Source organism: Henckelia pumila, chromosome 2 (genome assembly GCF_033568475.1).
Source record: "Henckelia pumila isolate YLH828 chromosome 2, ASM3356847v2, whole genome shotgun sequence".
Taxonomy (NCBI): Eukaryota; Viridiplantae; Streptophyta; class Magnoliopsida; order Lamiales; family Gesneriaceae; genus Henckelia; species Henckelia pumila.
This window is the reverse complement of record NC_133121.1, coordinates 168766627-168787801: the sequence shown is the minus strand read 5'-3', so window position 1 is coordinate 168787801 and position 21175 is coordinate 168766627. Positions and strand designations below refer to the sequence as shown.

The 21175-nt window shown below is 31.9% G+C and overlaps 1 protein-coding gene across 1 annotated transcript; it reads right to left on the bottom strand.

The window, feature by feature from the left end:
• Positions 1-3213: 3213 nt before the first annotated feature.
• Positions 3214-3705, bottom strand: LOC140878918 (uncharacterized). The gene has a single exon (XM_073282541.1). It carries the CDS (start codon positions 3703-3705, stop codon positions 3214-3216), a length of 492 nt encoding a protein of 163 aa, XP_073138642.1.
• Positions 3706-21175: the final 17470 nt, after the last annotated feature.

Genomic DNA, 21175 nt, shown 5'->3' with positions numbered 1-21175 from the left:
CTCCCTCGTTATGTGATGCAATTAGTTCACTATTACAATAATTCGATTTGTGTCCAGGTTGAATTTCTATTAGGATACTTGAGGATGTTCAAGGACCTTGACCTTTCCAATTGCATCGTGGGATTCCCAAAGTGTAGAGTCCAAGGGCCTAATCCCGATTGTGGTGTGTTTATTTGCCTATGGGCAAAGTGCTATGCTCGTGATGACCCGTTTACATGGAATCATCAGACTGATTGCAAAATAGACGGTATAAGGGCATACGTTGCTGCAGCCATCCTAAGTGATGAATATGGTTTGAGTAAAATGAGTTGACAGAAATGATAATGGAGTGGACAATGATTTTTGGTAGTGTATTTGGTAGTTTGGTTGAAAATACTAGTGCTTATTATACCACAATTATTTTTGGTGTATTGATTGGATGCATAACTGTGTTGTTGAAGTTGGTAGTGTATTTGGTAGTTTGGGTGAACGTGGTATTGTATTTGGTAATGTTGATGAAGTTGGTACTGTATCAAGGATATAAGAACATTTTTACTTGATTTGCTACATAGTGTACTACTTATATATGTAACTGATACTGCAAATAGGCTATATTATGCTTCATGTTTCTTCTATTGTATTATTGCAATCGTTATATTATGTTTCTTCTATCTATGTATGGACGATGTACCACATTTAAAAAATTCTTATACCACAATCAGGTATTATTATACTTCATTTGCAAGCTCATGTAATACATATAAATATTATTTGTACTGCCTTTTTGACAATGCACCAGCACCACAATGAAAAACCTGTATGGACGATGTACCACATTTAACAAATACTTATACCACAATCAGACATTATTATACTTCATTTGCAAGCTCATGTACTACATATCTATATAATTTGTACTGCCTTTTTGACAATGCACCAGCACCACAATGGAAAACATGTATGGACGATGTACCACATGTAACAAATACTTATATCACAATCAGGAATTATTATACTTCATTTGCAAGCTCATATACTACATATCTATATAATTTGTACTGCCTTTTTGACAATGCACCAGCACCACAATGGAAAAAATGTATGGACGATGTACCACATTTAACAAATACTTATACAACAATCAGGCATTATTATACTTCATTTGCAAGCTCGTGTACTACATATCTATATAATTTGTACTGCCTTTTTGACAATGCACCAGCACCACAATGGAAAACATGTATGGACGATGTACCACATTTAACAAATACTTATACCACAATCAGGCATTATTATACTTCATTTTCAAGCTCGTGTACTACATATCAATATAATTTGTACTGTCTTTTTGACAATGCACCATCACCACAATGGAAAACATTTTCGGATGATGCACCACATGATTAACACATGTTTACACATAAAATGTGTACTATAGTAGTTTCAATGATGATTATCACATGTTTATGCATTTTAATGTCTAATTTATTTGCATATATGGTGATGAACAAACACATGCATATGTATTAGATCATTGTATATGTTTGTAACATTTATGGTTAAAACAATCTTATCTATGTATCCAATGTCCAAATTTTGTAACATCAATGTTATTTAACACATGTTTACTTATAAAATGTCTAATATTGTAGTATCAATCATGACTATAACATTTTTATGCATTCTAATGAAGTATAATATTGTCTTATTGTGGTTTGATCCTTGTAAAATTTGGTAGATCTTCCATACATGTTTTTCATTGTGCTGATGGTGCATCGTCCGAAAGGCAGTACCATTTATATTGATCCGTAGTACCTTAGTTTGCAAATGAAGTATAATATTTCCTTATAGTGGTATGCTACTTTGTAATATTTGGTACATCTTCCGTACATGTTTTTCATAGTGCTGCTGGTGCATCGTCCGAAAGGCAGTACCATTTATATTTATCCGTAGTACCTTGATTTGAAAACAAAGTATAATATTGCCTTATTGTGGTATGCTGCTTTGTAATATTTGGTACATCTTTCGTACATGTTTTTCACTGTGCTGCTGGTGCATCTTCCAACAGGCAGTACCAATTATATTGATCCGTAGTACCTTAGCTTCAAAATGTTGTATAATATTGCCTTATTGTGGTATGCTACTTCGTAATATTTGGTACATTGTCTATATATGTTTTCCATTGTGGTGTTGATGCATCGTCCGAAAGGCAGTACCATTTATATTGATCCGTAGTACCTTAGCTTGAAAAGGAAGTATAATATTGTCCGAAAGACAATATCATTTATATTGATCTGTAGTACCTTAGCTTGAAAATGAAGTATAATATTGCCTTAATGTGGTATGCTACTTGGTAATATTTGGTACATCTTCCATACATGTTTTTCATTATGGTGCTGATGCATCGTCCGAAAGGCAGTTTCATTTATATTGATCCGTAGTACCTTAGCTTGAAAATGAAGTATAATATTGCCTTAATGTGGTATGCTACTTTGTAATATTTGGTACATCTTCCATACATGTTTTCCATTATGGTGCTGGTGCATCTTCATAAAAACAGTACCAATTATAATTTTTTTTAGCCACAGTACCAATTATATTGATTCGTAGTACTTGTGCTTGCAAATTAAGTATAATTTGTCCTGAATGTGGTATGATGTTTAGTTAAATGTGGTACATCGTCCACACGTTTTCCATTTTGATGCTGGTGCATCGTCAAAATGGTAGTACCAAGTATATTGATCCGTAGTACATCAGCTTTAAAATTAAGATTAATAATTCCTATTTACAGTATCAGTTACATAGATAAATAGTACACTATGTAGCAAATGAAATAAAAAAACGTTCTTATATCCCTGATACAGTACCAACTTTATCAACATTACCAAATACAATATCAACTTCACCCAAACTATCAAATACACTACCAACTTCACCAACACAGTTATGCATTTGATCAATACACCAAAAATAATTGTGGTATAATAAGCACCAGTATGTGCTACGTATTCATTACATTTAACATGCAAACAACAAAAGGTATCTCAAGACATATGATTACCCAAAATATATAATCTATAGTGTATGAGTACTGACAAAAATAGCCCCATCTAGCAACTATATTTCTTCTTTTCATGTCTTGTGATTGTAACCAAAAAAATAGCTCATCTACATAATATATTGCTTCTTTGCATGTTATGTGATAATGACCAACAAAAACAGCCCATCCACATACTATATTGCTTCCTTGCATTTTCTACGGTTATGCTCTGGTTTGTGACACCGTGCGCACTTGGTAACACGTTTCTTTACTTGAGACGAGAATCTTTGTGTCCTTCTACGTCCTGGGTGCGATCGGACATCCGGAGGTCTAATTATATCGCCATTAGAATGTGGTAAATCAGCATTTAAATCAAATGTAGGGATTGGATTGACAACTGCCGCATAAGCTCTCCGATAATTTTCAACTTTGTAGCAAGAGTCACAAAAGTCATATGTTGACAAACCCTTTGACTCAATAGCAGCACAAGCATGGTTACAAAGGATCCCATTAATTTTCCAGATTCTACATGAGCAACTCCAGTTTCCCAGATCCACTGCACAACTTTTATCACCATCCAGAACCTCAAAAAGCAATGAACTAGACCCATCAACCTTCAAATTTTGAGATTTAGTATAGTTTTGTAACAAACTACTTTCTGGCTTAGGAGATAAGATTCCAACCATTACGGGAGATGACTCTCGTCTTTTATTCATCATGTTCATAATTTGTAACTGTATGGTATCGATCATGGATACAATTGGAAAATACCTTGCGGGTTTAACCCAACTATTCCAACATTTTCTGCTTGATTGTTGTTGATTAGGCCCCATCTTTTTCCAGAAAATAAGCAATTTTCCCAATTTTCGGGTTCTGAATTTTTAATAAATTCTTCTGCAAGAGGCATTGACTGGATTATACTAGTAATATGAACAATAAACTCACTCTCAGTTGCCGCGTATGCTTCTTTGTGGAATATAGATTCGCAATATTTTTTGTTGTGCAATGGATACTTATTCAAAATCTAAAATTTAAATAAAACAATATAAAAAATCTCATATACAGAATATATTATTTAAAATCAAATGAACTATTATAGTACTTACCCGCGTACGAAAATTATCCACCAAGTGTCATAAACAATATGCATGGTGACTACCGGAAAATATATTGAGGATTGCCTTAACAAGACCACTATATCTATCAGAAAAGAAAGTGAACTATAAAAAAACTACACAATTTTGCATTGTCAAGACTCCCCTCATTTTCAAACAAAACCATTCCCAGTTAGCATCATTCTCGGCCTCCACTACCGCAAATGCTAAAGTGAATAGGTCATCATTAGCATCTTTTGTCACAGCACTTAGTATGCATCCTTTGAATTTATTTTTAATATCTGTTTCATTTAAAAAAATCAACGGTCTGCATCCCTTAACAAATCCAACAATACATACATGTAAAGATATGAAAAGTCGTCGAAACTTGTTCATTTCATCAACCTCACAATCAGCCCAACTACCAGAATTTGTTTGTTTCAAAGCATCACAATACCACCTCAATTTATCAAATCATCCTTTATCTTTCCCATAAAGTTGATGCATTGCTATTTTTTTGCCCATCCATGTTGTATGGAACTTTAATTCAACGCCATATTCTCTATGAATATCTCTTACAATTGCGGACAGTCGGTATGATGGTTCCCCTCTCAATTTATCTTTAACGATATTCGCCACCCAAACAGAATCAGCCTTTGGATGGCCTCTGCTCCGAAGATTTTCCTCTTCACATACGTGCTGAAGACAAAATTTTCTAATTTCAAACATTCCATCTGCCTTATATTTGGATGCATATATTTTCCATGCACAACAACTGACATTACAAACAACGAAAACCTTTTGTTGGTCATTTTTCTTATACACGAATGATCTCATGGTAGCAATAGCATAGTTTTTAAGAACCTTTCGAAACTCATCAGCCTTTTTAAAATTTTGCCCCTCTCCACAAATCAAATGACTCCAAGCATCAATGAAGTTACTTTGTAGTACCATTTCATATTGAGATGCACTCGAAGAACCATTATCCGCATCAAACTCATTCCTTAAAGAAAAACAACAATAAAATATTTCAATAAATCACTTAAAATACCAACACACATATCTTAAATAAAATGTACTTACTAACTGTATGAATAAATTAAAGGTAAATTGGAATATTTATTTCTATCGTTCGAGTATAGCACAACTACAAACAGAAAAAGACATGAATTACCTCATAATATTCTTGTCACTTGGAATAATTTCTTCTTTTCGGATTGCTATCATGTCAATGATGTTTACTTTCATGTAGACGTTATCGGATCATATTACTAACATCTTGATCTTCATTTAATGTCACATATATACAACTTTCGGTGAGGTGCAAGATATTGTAAGAAGGTTGAAGAAGAATTGATTTGATCATATTTTTTGCCAAGATGCAATTACATTTGCATTAGGCTTATATCCTCCTCTACTGTAAAGATAAACAAATTCTTACTGTACGAACAACTTCCTAGCAGCATCATACCACCTTCACTATTGACTCCAATATATTCAAACAAAAAAAAAGAGTGTTATGTAAGCTCAACATTTGTCTAGTTTCAAAAAAAAAGTTTACTTTGGGAATTTTCTCAAACTTACTGGAAAATTAACAATGACAACCATCCATTTAATATAGTTTAAAACCGATAACATTACCAAATTCAAAACAGTAACGAACACAAGAATGAAAAATATACAAATAAAAGAAAGATCAAAATAATGTAACACAAATTGCATAAAAAGTAGGACAAACGCGACAAACAGAACAGAAAAGCCCACTTCCTCGTTTTCTTAGGTTCGGGTCTCTTTCTCTTGTCGTTGCCCCTTGCAAAACTTTTTCAATAGGTGTCACAGGCCAGTGGGTTCTTACGGCCCATGGGTTTTGTTATGGTTCCCTACATTGAGGAGAATAAATGGAAATCTGTTGATAGAATCTGATGAGAGAAAGATGGATGAGTTTATTTGGTTATGGGTTTTCTTTCGTTGGTAGGCTTCGGCGATGGATGAGTTTTTTGGTTAAGGGTTTGGCTTGGCCCGATGCATAAAAATTGGGGGAGGAAGATGACGGAGTGAGAGAATAAAAAATATTTACATTAAATTAATTAATGTGCAAATTGCTCAAAAATCCCCAATGCAAACATGTTTTGCTCTGCACTCCCTAGCCATTTTTTTGTACCACATTTTTTGTTAATTTGTACCACATCTTGTATGGTTTTGTACCACATTTTATGACTAGGGACTCCAAAGCAAAACATGTTTGCATTTGGGGATTTTTGAGCAAATTGCCCTTAATTAATTCAAAAAAAGGGAACAAAAAGCTAAAAAAGTCAATAGGGAGTTAGAAATAATTTTTGTGATATCAAGTCAATATATATCAATTATATACATATTATTATTATTATTATTATTATTATTATTATTATTATTATTATTATTATTATTATTATTATTATTATTATTATTATTATTATTATTATTATATATATATATATATATATATATATGTATATATATACATATGTATATTAAAGTGAATAAAATGTACATTTTGAGTTATAATAAAAATTAAGCTAGAGATTTAAAAATATATACAAAATAATTAAAACATCAAATTTTATATAATAAATAATGAATTAATCATAAAAAATAATTATTGTTATTTTTAATTTATGATCAATAAAATATTATAAGTTTTTGTCGTGTATTATAATAATTTTTTATTTAAAAATTTAATCAATATGATTTTAAATCTCATGAGATTTTGTAATTAAAATTCAAAAAATTATGAATGATAAAATTTTTTATTTTATTTTATGGGGATGTATTGGTTCTTAGAAATAGAAAAAATATGTTTGTATATATATTATTTTTAATATAACTAGTATTTATGAGGCTAGTGTATAGACTATTTTAATGGAAATTAAAAAACAATTGTGTGAAAATATCCATACAAATCTTTAGTTTGAACAAAATACAATTATTGAAATTTTATTGTTGTACTTTAGCTTTAATTATTTTACTTACCATGGAGTTTTTAAAAGTCTATTTTAAGATCTTCGTTTGAAATCTCAAAATGTCCGAAATGTTTGAGTTTTTAAAAGTCTATTTTAAGATCTTCGTTTGAAATCTCAAAATGTCCGAAATGTTTGAATATATATATATATATATATATATATATATATATATATATATTTCTAATATCATTATATGATATTAATAAAATGTTAAGTCTTGCGAGAGACTCACGAATTAATTATCGAACAAAATAATTTTGGTTCGAATTCGACTTGAAAAAATTTCAACGTGTTCAAGTAGGAATGGTGATGGGTCGAGTCTAAACCCGTCCCTGCATTAAACCTGCCCCGACGGAGGACCCGATCGGACCTACACCACCAAAGAGTATGTGTGTGTGTGTATATATGTATATATATTAATAATATATAATTATATTTTTTATACTAAATAATTAATAGTATATACATATTTTGAGTTTATAATAGTATTTGATTGAAATAAATTTTTTTATTATGATATGTTTAATATGAAAATATATCATTATAATTATTTTTGTTATTAATTATTATTTAAATACAAGTTGATAAATTTAAATTGTGAGAATATTTTTTGTTCTAAAGATTATTATTATAAATTTGAAAATTACATTTAATAATTTTCGTTAATTTTTAAACTGTTAAAATTTTTTATTAATAAATTTAAAATTATATAATTCTAACGGGTCCAACGGGTCTAACCCGGATTGGACCTGCCTAGTTCGCGTGACGGGATGGGACGGGTCTAGAGGCAAGCAAGGCAGGTCCTTGGTTTGGCCAAACCTACCTCGTTGGCATCCATAAGTTCAGGTTCAGTTCGAGTTCGTTAAGTTCGAATACAAATAAAATATTTATCGAATCGACAAAGGTTTACGAACCGGCTCGAGTCGTTTACACCTCTATTCCATATTATTCCTTTCATATGCTTTGAGATTTCATGAGTAGACTTATCTGTGTTCTGAACGATAATGTTTCTATTGTAAAATATGATCTTAAATCATTTAATTTGTTTCGTGTCCTCTGATTTGTACATGTTTGATTCACTCCTTTGAATTTATTCATTATGCTTTGAGATTTTGAAACAACATTGTTATATATGATTTGATTTTGAAGTGGAAAGAAATATGATAAGATATGGCTTGAACAATGGATATATAACTATAGTCATGGCCCTCTACAGTGAGTATAAAATCGTAATATATGGCTTCCTTTTGTGGGTATAAAACTGAAGAAATGGTCTCACACCTTAGAGGAGCGCGTAACGCAACATATATGGGGCACAACAATGAACCATGAATGATGAGACAAAATTTCAGTGTCTTGTATATGTTTACGTTTTGTTTATATTATGTTTCAATAGGGATGGCCCGCATCAAACCCGCCCCGATGGGGCGGGTCTAGACCCGCCTAAGCGGGTCCACAAGCGGGTCCGGGGCGGGTCTCGGGTTTGGCCAAACCCGCCCCAAACCCGCCCCGCCAAAGTATTATATATATAAAAATTTAAAATATTCATGTATATATATAAATATAAAATATATATATATATGTAATATTAATAATATATAATTATATTATTATACTAAATAATTAATATTTTATCCATAATTTAAATGTGTAATATTATTGGATTGAAATGAATTTATTTTATTATGATATGTTTAGTATAAAAATAAATCATTATAATGTTTTTTAGCTAATAAATATTAATTAATTACAAGTTAATAAATTTAAACTTGTGAGAATAATTTCTTTTTTGTCTTAAATATTATAAATCTATATTTGAAATTAAATTTAATGATATTTGTTAATTTTTAAACTTTTTATTTTTTTATTTTAATAAATTTAAAATTATTTAATTTATGGCGGGTCCAACGGGTCTAACCCGAATTGAGCCCGCCGGGTTCGCGGGGCGGGTCCAAAGGCGGGGCGGGTCCCAAGTTTAGCCAAACCCGCCCCAGACCAGCCCCGTTGTCATCCCTATGTTTCAATGCTTCATTTCAGTTTTGTTTATGTCTTGTCTTGATCCATGTCATGACATGTTCAACGACACGTCCAGGGACGGACCACAAAAATGGGTTATACAGGGCTTCAGCCAAGTCCAGCCCTTTCCTTGTTGGGTATTACCAATATATAATTGGGTATTACTCATATATAAGTTTCAATTTGTTATGTTTTACACCCTTCAACACAAAACCATATATCTTTTTAAGCCCATCTTAGTACTATTTAATTTCTTAAACCATTATTTTTCATCTCTCATTATTATTGGTGCACTACTTGAATCACACGAATCCACGACTAGCCAGTAGTCACCGCTTTAATACACCAATATTTTGTAATTTATTCGTATAATTTGAGATTATTTTGTTGTGTTATGGAATCACATGATGTTTGATAATGGGTTTTGTTAAAAATGATATTTTGTCTTGTAGTGCTATTAATAAATAAATTAATATGTGAAATTTATTTTTTGTGCATACGATTTTTATTTGGGCAACTTGTAGATAACTCCCTAAATCAAACATAACTTTCAATTTACTCCCTATATTTGTCTTTTCGAAAATGCCCTTATCGTTATTTTAATCATTATTATTTCTTGAATTATCAAATGTGGAATCGGATTCAAAATCTGATTCACTTGATTCATCAAGATAATAAATATTTTCATCGTCGGATGAAAATTCAATTGTTTCTATGGGATAGAATCCAATAGTATATATTTCTTCAAGAATTTTAATTTTATTTTTCTTTTCGTTTCGTTTTGGACATTCATTCGCATAATGTCCTTCTTCGTTGCACAACCAACATGTGCAATTCTTTCCTTTACCCTTTGGGCAAGGTGGTTTTTTGTTATCAAACTTTTTATAAAATTTTCTTTTATAAGGTTTTCTGAAAAAATTCTTTTTAAATTTCTTTTTTTTATAGGGAATAAATTTCTTATTAAAAGATTTATAAGGTTTATTAAATTTATTCTGTTTCTGTCGTTTTAAATATTTGTGTGACATGTTTGTTTTGCAATCGTATTCTTTTACTGTGAATTTTATTTTATCACAACAAAGTTTATTGTTTTGTTTGTAGGATTTAGAGATTCTTTTATTTAGTGTTACTTCATGACATTTCTTTGTTATTATGTCTTTGATGAATTTAATAGCTCCTTCTAAAGTTTTAGCATAAGGACTAGTTAAGAATTCATCTTTACTGTGTATAGGTATATTAGGTATCTTATTAAAGATACTTAGTTTATAATGTTCCTTTTTATCAGCATCTATTAATTGATAATAGTTTGTTTCATAATCACAAATAAATTCTTTTAAGTAACATAAATTGCATAATTTAATATTATCTAATATAAAGATTGCTCTATTTTGTTCTATATTCTTAGCTACCAAATTAGCATCATTATTAGAAACTCCTAAAAATTCTTGGTACAAGGCATCAACAAATAGTTCGAAATATCAATGTCCTGTCATTCCTTGTGGTAGATTAGTAATTACTAGGTTTTCAGCTCAAGTTCTTACTGCTCCTACCAGTGTCATTTTTATGATCCCATGAGTTAAAACTTGAATATTCTCACTTTTGTCTAATAATGGTGTTAATTGAATTTGTACTGATAGTTCATTTGTCCAATGATCTATCTTTGATTTTCTTTCTTTGGCTGTTGAACAACCTAAATCTAAGATATTTTGTTTCACAAATCCTGATGTTTTTGATTCTCTAAGAATATCTCTAACATCTTTATAAGATCCAGAGTATTGGTCTCTGTTATATTTAAATTCTTCATCATCTCTTCCACCACTACCTTCTACATTCGTTCGTAGATTTAGTCGTGGTCTAGAATCATCTTCAGATTCTGATTTTGAAATATCCATATCTCTGTATTGTTCTGAGTCTTGATGTGAATGATATAATTCTTCTGTATTTACTCCTATTTGTTCAAAATCAGATGAGTCGGTTTCACTAAACATCTCCATACTTATGTTTGCCATAACTAAGGGGATTTCTATACCATGATTCAATTTTGAATGGTGGTTCTTCTTCCATTTTTCTTTTTCCTTTATCTATTGGAAGAACTTCCTTAAGATAGTATAATATTTCATTATTATGTCTTTCTTGTTCAATTATTAATCTAGTCGTTGCTAAATCAATATATTCTTTGAAATTCTTCTCTAATTCTTATATTGATAGATTGATCTTATTAATATTATTTTCTAAATCTCCTAGATCTTTTTTTAATTTTATTAAGGACGTCATTGCGATGAGGTTGACTCATTAACAATAGCTTTTTTAATTTTAAGAATATTTTGATTCATGGTTCCAATCTTATCAAGAATATCTTCATCATTTCTAGCAAATGATAATGATCTTCTTGGTACAGGCTGTTTTGTGATTTGGAGGTCATCTAAACTCCATCTTTTAAAGGGATTTATTTCTTCAATAAATGCTTTTAGAGGGTGTTCAATTATTGTAATATTTTCAAACATTCTTTCAACAGAAATAGTTGGTTTTGTTGAAATTGTTCCTATTTGAGAATTATTACTTATTGCTAAACCGACAACATAGTTTATATTGATCGGATGGTTTCCTGTTAACATAAGATTATTTCTATAAAAGTAATAATCTAATGTTAAAACGTCATTTATGTTTTTATCAAAAAGAGATATATTGTATTGTGGATAAATATAAAATTTTATCTTTTTGTAACATAAATTTCCTTCAATTTTTCCAAGGATAGAATCCTGGAAATTACGTATTCTTTTGTCACGAACTGTTATTTCAATTGGTGTATCTATTCCTTCTCGGTACTGAGCTGATATTATTATTTCAATTCCTCCGATATGAACATATTTCAGTTCAGATCGTTCTTTTTCACTGGCTTTTGCCATGATGATATTAATATCTTGAGTTGTTAATAACTTCAAAATATTAGACCTTGATTCGTTATTTATTTTACAAGATCGTTCTTTTGTACGAATCGAATAATAAATTAAATTTTTTCTGGGATTAATAATATTTGAAATCTTACTTAGTATTCCTGGTTGGTCTATTAAATTTGTTTTTGAATTAGAAAATCCTGTTTTCTGTATTTCAGCAAACTTACTTTGATTGAATATAATATTCAAATTATACTCTTGGTTTTCTTCAGATTCTTCAGATTCATCGACCAGGTTGTTTTGATTTGGAATTGTTACTTCTGTCATTTTAACAGATGATAGAACTTCTTAATTTTCTTAAGGCTATTAAAAGTCTTTTTGTTGAATTTATCTGTTCTAATAAATTTTGAAAATCTTCGAAAATATCAATTGAAGATTGAAAATTTTTAAGATGTTTCAAATTGTTTTCATAATTTTCTATATCAAAATTTATATTTTGAGAATATAAATTAAAGATATTCATTTTTGTATTTTCATACATTTTTCATTTAGTAAAACTTGTTACTTTTATTATTTTGTTTTTGTTGATCGGATTTCGATAACAAAGTTTGTTCTTATTCATAACATATTGTTATGTCTTCAATTTCATCGTTTTCAGAAATTTGAATTATCATTTTCCAGTTGATTGAAAAATATTTTTTTTTATGATTTTTGAAATAAAAGGTTTGGAGATCTTTTATTTTATTCCATAATTGATCTATTTGACGTAAATCTTTTAGTAAGATTATTTTATCAAATAAATTTTTAATCTCAATATCTAAAGTTAATCCAGGCATTAATAATCAGTTTTAAGCTTTGATACCAGGTTGCGGAATTTTCTTCAAATTCTTTTGAATTTTTTTATTCAAGGATTTACAGATCTGATTCATGAATTTACAGATCTAATTCATTTATAACAGATAAATGTTTTCATATTAGTTTGGTTCCATTCATGGGATATTAATACAAATTTTAGTTGATAAATTGATTCAAATATGGTTCAATCAGAAGTATTTAAACGATATTCACGAAATGTATCATATTCATGATCATCTTATATTTCGAACCAGTTTTTTATTATTAATCTTCCATTTCTTATAAAGGATGATGACATGATTAATGTATTTTGACTATTTCTTTGAATTAAAGGCTGCAGGAGGTTTAGGAAGGTTACCTTGTTTGAATGAATCTTGGTTTTGAGCAGAGGCCAAATTCTTGCTTTCCCTTAACGATCACTTGATCAACTAGTACTTGCTCTATGGATCTCCAGGTTTACTCTAACCATGAATATTCAATGGTTGGTTTCCAACCTTATCCTCCTTACGCCCTGCTTGTTTAGTTATTAGCCATAAGGCTTATTTTGTTTCTGATTTTATGTTTCTTAGTTTCTGATAGTTTTCATACGTCTTGTATGAACCAGATTGTAAGAAACTTTAAGAAGAGAGAGATATTCAAACTTCACTTCCCCTTTCACAGCACAAAACATCTCCTTTTATAGGCGTGGAGAAACACATACATAATTAAAAATAAAAGAAAAGAGGGGGACCACCCGACACTACATAATGGAAACAGCTCATTTTACATCTGAGTGGATGCCTTTAACATGTGGTGTGGTCCACGATTTCATTTGTTTTTACATTGTGTCACTCTCTGAATCACTGGTGTATTCGGACCATTTCTTTATTGGTTTGTCTTCTTTGACAGCTGGTTTGTCCTCTTTGACGTCTGCTTCTTCTATCTGAATGGGTTGGCAATGTCCACATTTGTGAGTGAAAATCATTGTTCTTAGTCTTTGACATAACATTTGTTGGGTTTCTTGGGTCATGTCAACTCTTGCTTCATAGATTGGAGCTTCGAATTGAGCTAACATGGCTTGTTCTTTCTTTTGGATTGTCTCCTTGTGTCCAGTGGTTAATAAAATTTTACTGGTTGCAAAATTTATTTTAACCTTTGAGTTTCCATCAATATTTCCTGTCTTTGAGATCATATCAATCAATGTCTTTATTCTTATCTCAGGAAGTGTTGAGATATCCATTACTGGTTTTTCTTCATTTGATCCTTCGAATAAGAACTTGTCTTTTTGTTTTCGACATTGAATATATACCATTGGTTGATAGAATTTGTTATCATCTCAATCTGGAAGGGTTGAGTGAATACTCAATATTAATACTGGATCGTCCTTAAAGACTACTTTCTTAAACTGGATGATACTATTTCTCAACTGATATGGAAATAGTTCTATTTCTTGATTGTTGGTACTGACTTCAAATCCACTTAATAATCCATTTGAAAAGAATCTTGCGACTTCATGCGCTGGAGCACCTTGCAGTGTTCTTGCTCTTGATATGCTCTGTGTGTCACAAGTTTGTAGCCAAGATTCTGCAGGTGGTTTGGCTGTTCTCAAATAGTTTAGTGTTTCAAAGAATTCAGTCTTGAGTTTTTCTGAAAAATTTGTTTTTTCAAAAATTGGTTTTTGTGGTCGCAGATTGACCATCTTTTTTTCTTTCTTTTCAAGGGAACTTTTAAACGTCCTTTCTTCTTTTTTATTTTTCTCGGTGCTGGCTGTGTCCACCGGTTCTTTTTTCTTTTCTTTTTCTTTGTCAGTGTTGGCTGTGACCACTGACTGTTTCTCTTTTATCTCCATTATTTTGTCAAATGGAGTTGCCATTTTGATTGGTGTTCTTGGTGAGGAGGATGATGATGATGAAGTTATCATCTTTTCTTCTGTTCTTTGAATTTTTCTACTCAAATTCCTTTCTTTTAGTTGAAGAATTTGAATTTCTTCCTGCAATTCAATCAATTGTTCCTTTAATTGACTTAGTTGCTCCATCTTGATTATACTCTGCACAAGAAAACAAATTTATATATATAATAGTTAGTAAAATAACTCTTTTCGTGAGTAATTCGGATAGTTTTATTATACGTGTCATTGCATTTATAAATTTTTTGTGAGTAATTTATGTTTCTGAATATAAATCTTATTTCATTAATTTATATTCCCCATGATTTCTGAGGCATGTTCGGATGACTGAAAGTCATAAAATAATTCATGTTTCTGAATATAAATCTCATTTCATCAATTTATATTCCCCATGCTTTCTGAGGCATGTTCGGATGACTCACAGTCATTTTTTGGATCACTTAGGATCTCCTTTGTTATTCCGTTACTACGGATAATAGTTTGGATGAAGTTCTTTGGTTAATGCGTCGGGTAATGAATTATCCGTTCCTTTGACATGTTGGATCTCAAACTGATAATGATTCAATTTCAATTGCCATCTAATTAGCCTTGCTGCATTTCTCCCTACATTTCTTGATATTTTCCTTGTTTTGAAATATGTTAAATTCATATTATCTGTTCTTACTAAAAATGTTTTAGAAATAAGATAAATTTCATAAGTTCTAATTGTGAATATTAAAGCTAATAATTCTTTTTCATTCGAATGATAATTTAATTGTGCACCTTGAAAAGTTCCTGATGTATAGCTACATAATTCTTCATTATTTCTAGTAGCTGTTTTAGTAAGTTCTTCTAAATTTCTTTCTCCAGTATAAGCTTTTAAACATGCTCCCCAGTATTTATCTGAAGCATCTGTTTCAATTATTATTATATCTTTATTTGAAGGAAAATATAATTCAGGAAGATTACTAATTATTTTTTTTTAATAGTGTCTATGTAATTAGTATCTTCTTTCGACCATTTCCACTTATAGTCCTGTTTAAGTTTTACCTGAAGAGGTTTTCTGATTTCTACAAGTTTCTTAATGTAATTTCCAGAATAAGTTAATAATCCTAAAAATCTTCTTAATTGATCTTTATCCTTGATTTCACTAGGAAAATCATGAATTTTCTTAAGTATATGCGGTTGTAAACAATGTTTTCCATCTTCTATTTGTAATCCTAAATAATTTATTTTTGTTTTGAATAATTGTGCTTTCTTTTCAGAAAGTATAATTCCATCTTTATGACAAATATCTAAAACTATCATGAGATCTTTATAATGTTGATCTAGTGTTTTTGAATAAATTAATATGTCATCTATATAAACACAACAAAAATCTATATATGATTTAAAAGATTCATCCATATATCTTTGAAAGATACCTGATGCTTGTTTAAGTCCGAAAGGTAATACAGTCCATTGATACTGTCCTTTTGGACAACTGAATGCTGTAAGTAATTGTGTTTGTGGTTCTAGTTGAATTTGCCAGAATCCTGATTTACAATCTAAACTGGAAAAATATTTCATTTCTCCTATATAAGATAGTAAATCATTCTTATTTGGGATATAATATTCATCCATAATTGTTGCTTTATTCATCTTTCGATAATCAATTACCATTCTTTTCTTATCAGTATCTTTCTTACTGACATAAAAGGCTGGTGAAGAGTGTGGACTTTTACTAGGGATGATTATCTTAAGTTTTAATAATTCTTGAACTTCTTTTTCAAATATTTTTACATCATCAATGTTACATCTTCTTGGTGCTTCACGGATTGTGATATTAGGGTCTTTGAGTTTTATTGAAGCAATGAATTGTTTTCTTTTCTTAATTTTGTCCTGAGGATTTTCAGAACATATATCATGAAATTTCCTCATGATTTTTTTTTCAGGATTAATAGTTAAAATATTTTCTATTTTTAGTTCTATTGGATTTGTATTTCATTTATAAAAATTCTTTGTAAATCCTTCATTTCCTACGCGAAATGCTGTTCGTATTTTGGGAATGTAAATCATTGATGATCCTTTTTTTAAAGTTATGTGATCTTCAAATTGTGTAAAAGGAAGATATTCTCTTAAAAAGTTATTTCCTATTATAATGTTCATTCCTGATTCTATTTGATATATAATGGGTATTACAAATTTTGTTTCTTCTATTTCTATTTTTAATTTTTCTGCTACTGTATTAAGCATGATTATTGATCCATCTCCTATTCGAACTTTTAATCCTTTATCATATTTCTTCCAATAATGATTTGGAAGTATATGCTTGCTTCCTAAATACATACTGTGATGACCCGAGTTCTAATCTCTCATTAATCTCATTAATCATTATTAAACCATGTGAGACAATAATCAAAGTCTAAACAAAAGAATAAAAAAAAAAATTTTTTTAAATAAGTTGCACTGCGCACGCGCGGGCATCACCCCTCGCGCGCGCGCCGGCCAATGGGACCGAGGTCCCCTGGTTTGGCTCGCGCGCGCGCGAGCAGGAGCTCGCCCGTGCGCCAGCCAAACCAACAGAAAAAAATAATGGCTCAGCTGCTGTCAAAAACGAGATCATGCCTATGATTGATTCAAGATCATGTCCTACCAAAGTCTAGACATGGTTTAATCAATCATAACATCTAACATGCATTCTAACATGCTATAATTGTTAGGAATAAACCATTCCAAGGCTTTACAACATAATCATAATTCTCATAACATGCAATAACATTGTCATATATCAAGTTCAAGACACCTTATGTTGATTCAAGGATTTACAACATATTTCCAATCCTATAAACATCAACAAAACCACAACTCAATCATCTACAAGTCTTGGTACAAGTATCTTCTAGCATGATCATGATCAAGACTCATTAAACTTCATGACAGCACACATAACTCCTAACTCGGATCCTCACGCTATATCGATTTCATCCCTTGTTCTTTAAGTCCGCCTTTGCCCGGTTCCACTTCCTCCTATTGCAATGACACATACAACAAAACAATAGCCGGATAACTCCGGTGAGAAATAGATTTCCCAGTAAAAGCAACTAAACATGCATAATCAATATCACAATCATGATATAGAAGTAAATACAATGCATGCTTTCAAAACAAGGTTCTGTTCATCATTCATCAATTGGGATCCCGAGAAGAAGATATCATAGCTAATCCACCGACACACCCTATCGAGGTGGGGCTACTATCTTGCTCCTCTAGACTTTGAAGCCATTATATATGCAGCTCAGACGCTAGGCTCAAACAACCACCCAGGCCATACATATACAATCCCTCAAATCGTCTATTTGAATGTGTCCGTTCATTTCAAAATCAAAGGAATAAGTCATCAAGATGAATGCAACATGTAACATAATCAGGGCATTCATTATATCAAGAACTTATTCAAGTAATCAAAAGAAAGCACATAAGAGCACTTAAACAAACAAGTATGTGAATTGAGGGAACTCGATACAAACCATCTCGAGTTATAATCCCAATCAAATTGTAGTCCACTTTTACCTTTCAATTGTGATGTCTAGGAGGTCTTCAAACTTGTCAAAAGCTGTACAATATCAAGCACCAAGCACAACTCAAAATCTGCTCAAGATCAACCCCAAACTTCAACAAGAATTCCAAAGAAAACTCTACCAACCTTGTTCAATCTTCTATCGATTTCGAAGTCGACGTTCTTGAGTTGAGTTGCCCTGTTTATGCACTGAGACAATAGCATAACAAACAAGGAACCATTATCTAATAGTTCAGCAACTTCCAAAGCCAAAAACAATATCAAATCACTTCAATTCAAGAATTCGACGGCATTTCGGTATAACTCGGCGATTCCCGCAAATCTCTAAATCATTTCAAACATTCATATCACTTATTCAACCTCCAAACCAACATATTAGCAGGTGTATAGATTGAATCACAGCTAAGAAAGCATAAGAACAAGATATACAACTCAAGCTTCAATCAAACTTCAAGATTAACAAAGCTAGAAGCTCAACAACACCAAATCAAAACCAACATCTGATATCTGCCATTTTCGAAATCTCAAACCCTGAAGAACAAAGAGGAAACTTACATCAAATCGAAGGTCTCGTTTCAAGGATTCCAAAACATCTTTCGGAATCTAAATCGGATGCTCGAGTCAAAAGATATGGCAATCGCAAGAGGAAGAAAAAGGCTTGGGATTTTCTCTGTTCTTGTTCTCGGTTTCCTTTTCTTTTCTTTGCTGAGTAATCTGATGGAAAATAGTGTTTCACACGTGAGTGCTAGGAAAAATCACAAGTGTCCAGCCCAAATAAAGATTTTGCACTTTGGCCCCTCAACTATGCAATAATTGCAATTCAGTCCTCAATTTCTCATGTTATTCAATTTCAATCCTAAGAAATTTAAGAATATTAGAATTTGAATCAAAACTCCAAATATTCCCAAATTAATTATTCTCGGATTAAAATTAAATAATTTTGGGCGTTACAATTCTCCCCCACTAAGACTCGATTTCGTCCTCGAAATCTTAGTAATAACAACCAATCAAATCAAATATCAGATACAGAAAACTAAAGGAGACTCACATCAATGAAATAACTCTGGATATCGTTGCCTCATATCTGATTCTGTCTCCCACGTCGCTTCTTCAATACCATGACGACTCCACTGAACTTTCACAAGTGGAATAGTCTTGGTTCGTAGTTGCTTCTCTTTTCGATCAAGGATCTGAATTGGCTTTTCAAAATAACTCAAAGTCTCGTCGAGTTCAGCCTCATCAGATTGCAGTACATGAGATTCATCAGCAAGGTACTTTCGAAGCATTGATACATGAAAGACATCATGTATTCCAGATAACGCCGGAGGAAGAGCTAATCGATAGGCGAGATTGCCTATTTTCTCCAGAATTTCATACGGACCAATGTAGCGTGGAGACAACTTCCCTCGCTTGCCAAATCTGACTGTACCTCTGAAAGGAGAAATCTTCAGGAATACTCGATCCCCCTGTTCAAAAGACAAAGGTCGACGTCGAATGTTAGCATATTTCGCTTGTCTATCTTGAGCTGTCTTTATTCTTGTCTGAATAAGCTTCACTTGATCAGTCAGATCACGTATCATATCAGGACCAGTGTCAGGTACTTCTGAAATATCATCCCAGTACAAAGGAGATCGACATTTTCTTCCGTATAAAGCTTCAAAAGGAGCCATTCCAATACTCGATTGGTAGCTGTTGTTGTACGAGAATTCACAAAGAGGTAATGAATCTTGCCAACTCGTGCCAAAATCAAGCACTACAGCTCTTAACATGTCCTCCAATGTCTGAATAGTACGCTCAGACTGCCCGTCTGTTTGTGGATGATAAGCTGTGCTCAAACGAAGCTGAGTACCCAAAGCACTCTGTAAGCTATGCCAGAAGTGAGATGTAAATCGAGGATCACGATCTGATACAATAGACTTCGGCACACCATGTAATCTGACAACTTCACGGACATAAATCTCTGCCATCTGATCATGTCTGTACGTCATACGGTAAGGTATAAAACACGCAGACTTCGTCAATCTATCGATAATCACCCAGATAGCATCATAACCTCTAGAAGATCGAGGTAATCTCGTCACGAAATCCATGGAAATATGATCCCATTTCCATTCAGGCACGGATAAACTCTGTAACAAGCCAGGCGGTTTCTTCCTTTCAGCCTTCACCTGTTGGCAGTTCAAACATCGTGACACGAACTCAGTGATATCAGAATTCATTGGCTTCCACCAATATCGAGTCTTCAGATCATTATACATCTTCCTACCTCCAGGATGAATACTATAACGACTACAATGCGCCTCTGTCAGTAGTTGTTGTCGCACATCAGAAATATCAGGTACTACAAGGCGATTGTGAACATAAATAAGATCATCTCGAACCCGGTATTCAGATACATGCCCTGATCTGACTTTTTCAATCGAATTCTGTATATTCTGATCAAGTTTCTGAGCATCTCGAATTCTTACCAATAAAGCTGGTTCAGCTTGCATTTGATAGAGTCGAAGAGGTTGATAATTCGTATCAAATACTAACCCAGACAGACAACAGTCTTCAATCAAATTTGATACACCCATCGTCGATAAGGACAAAGAACATACCTTTCGACTGAGTGCATCTGCTGCCGCATTCGATTTCCCTGGATAGTACTTAATCTCACAATCAAAGTCTTTAAGCAAATCAAGCCACCTCCGCTGTCTCATATTCAATTCTGACTGTGAAAATAGATACTTCAGACTCTTGTGATCAGAATAAATCTCAAACTGCTCCCCATACAGATAATGTCGCCAAATCTTCAAAGCAAATACAATGGCGGCCAATTCAAGATCATGAATCGGATATCTGGTTTCGTGAGGCTTCAACTGTCTCGAGGCATAAG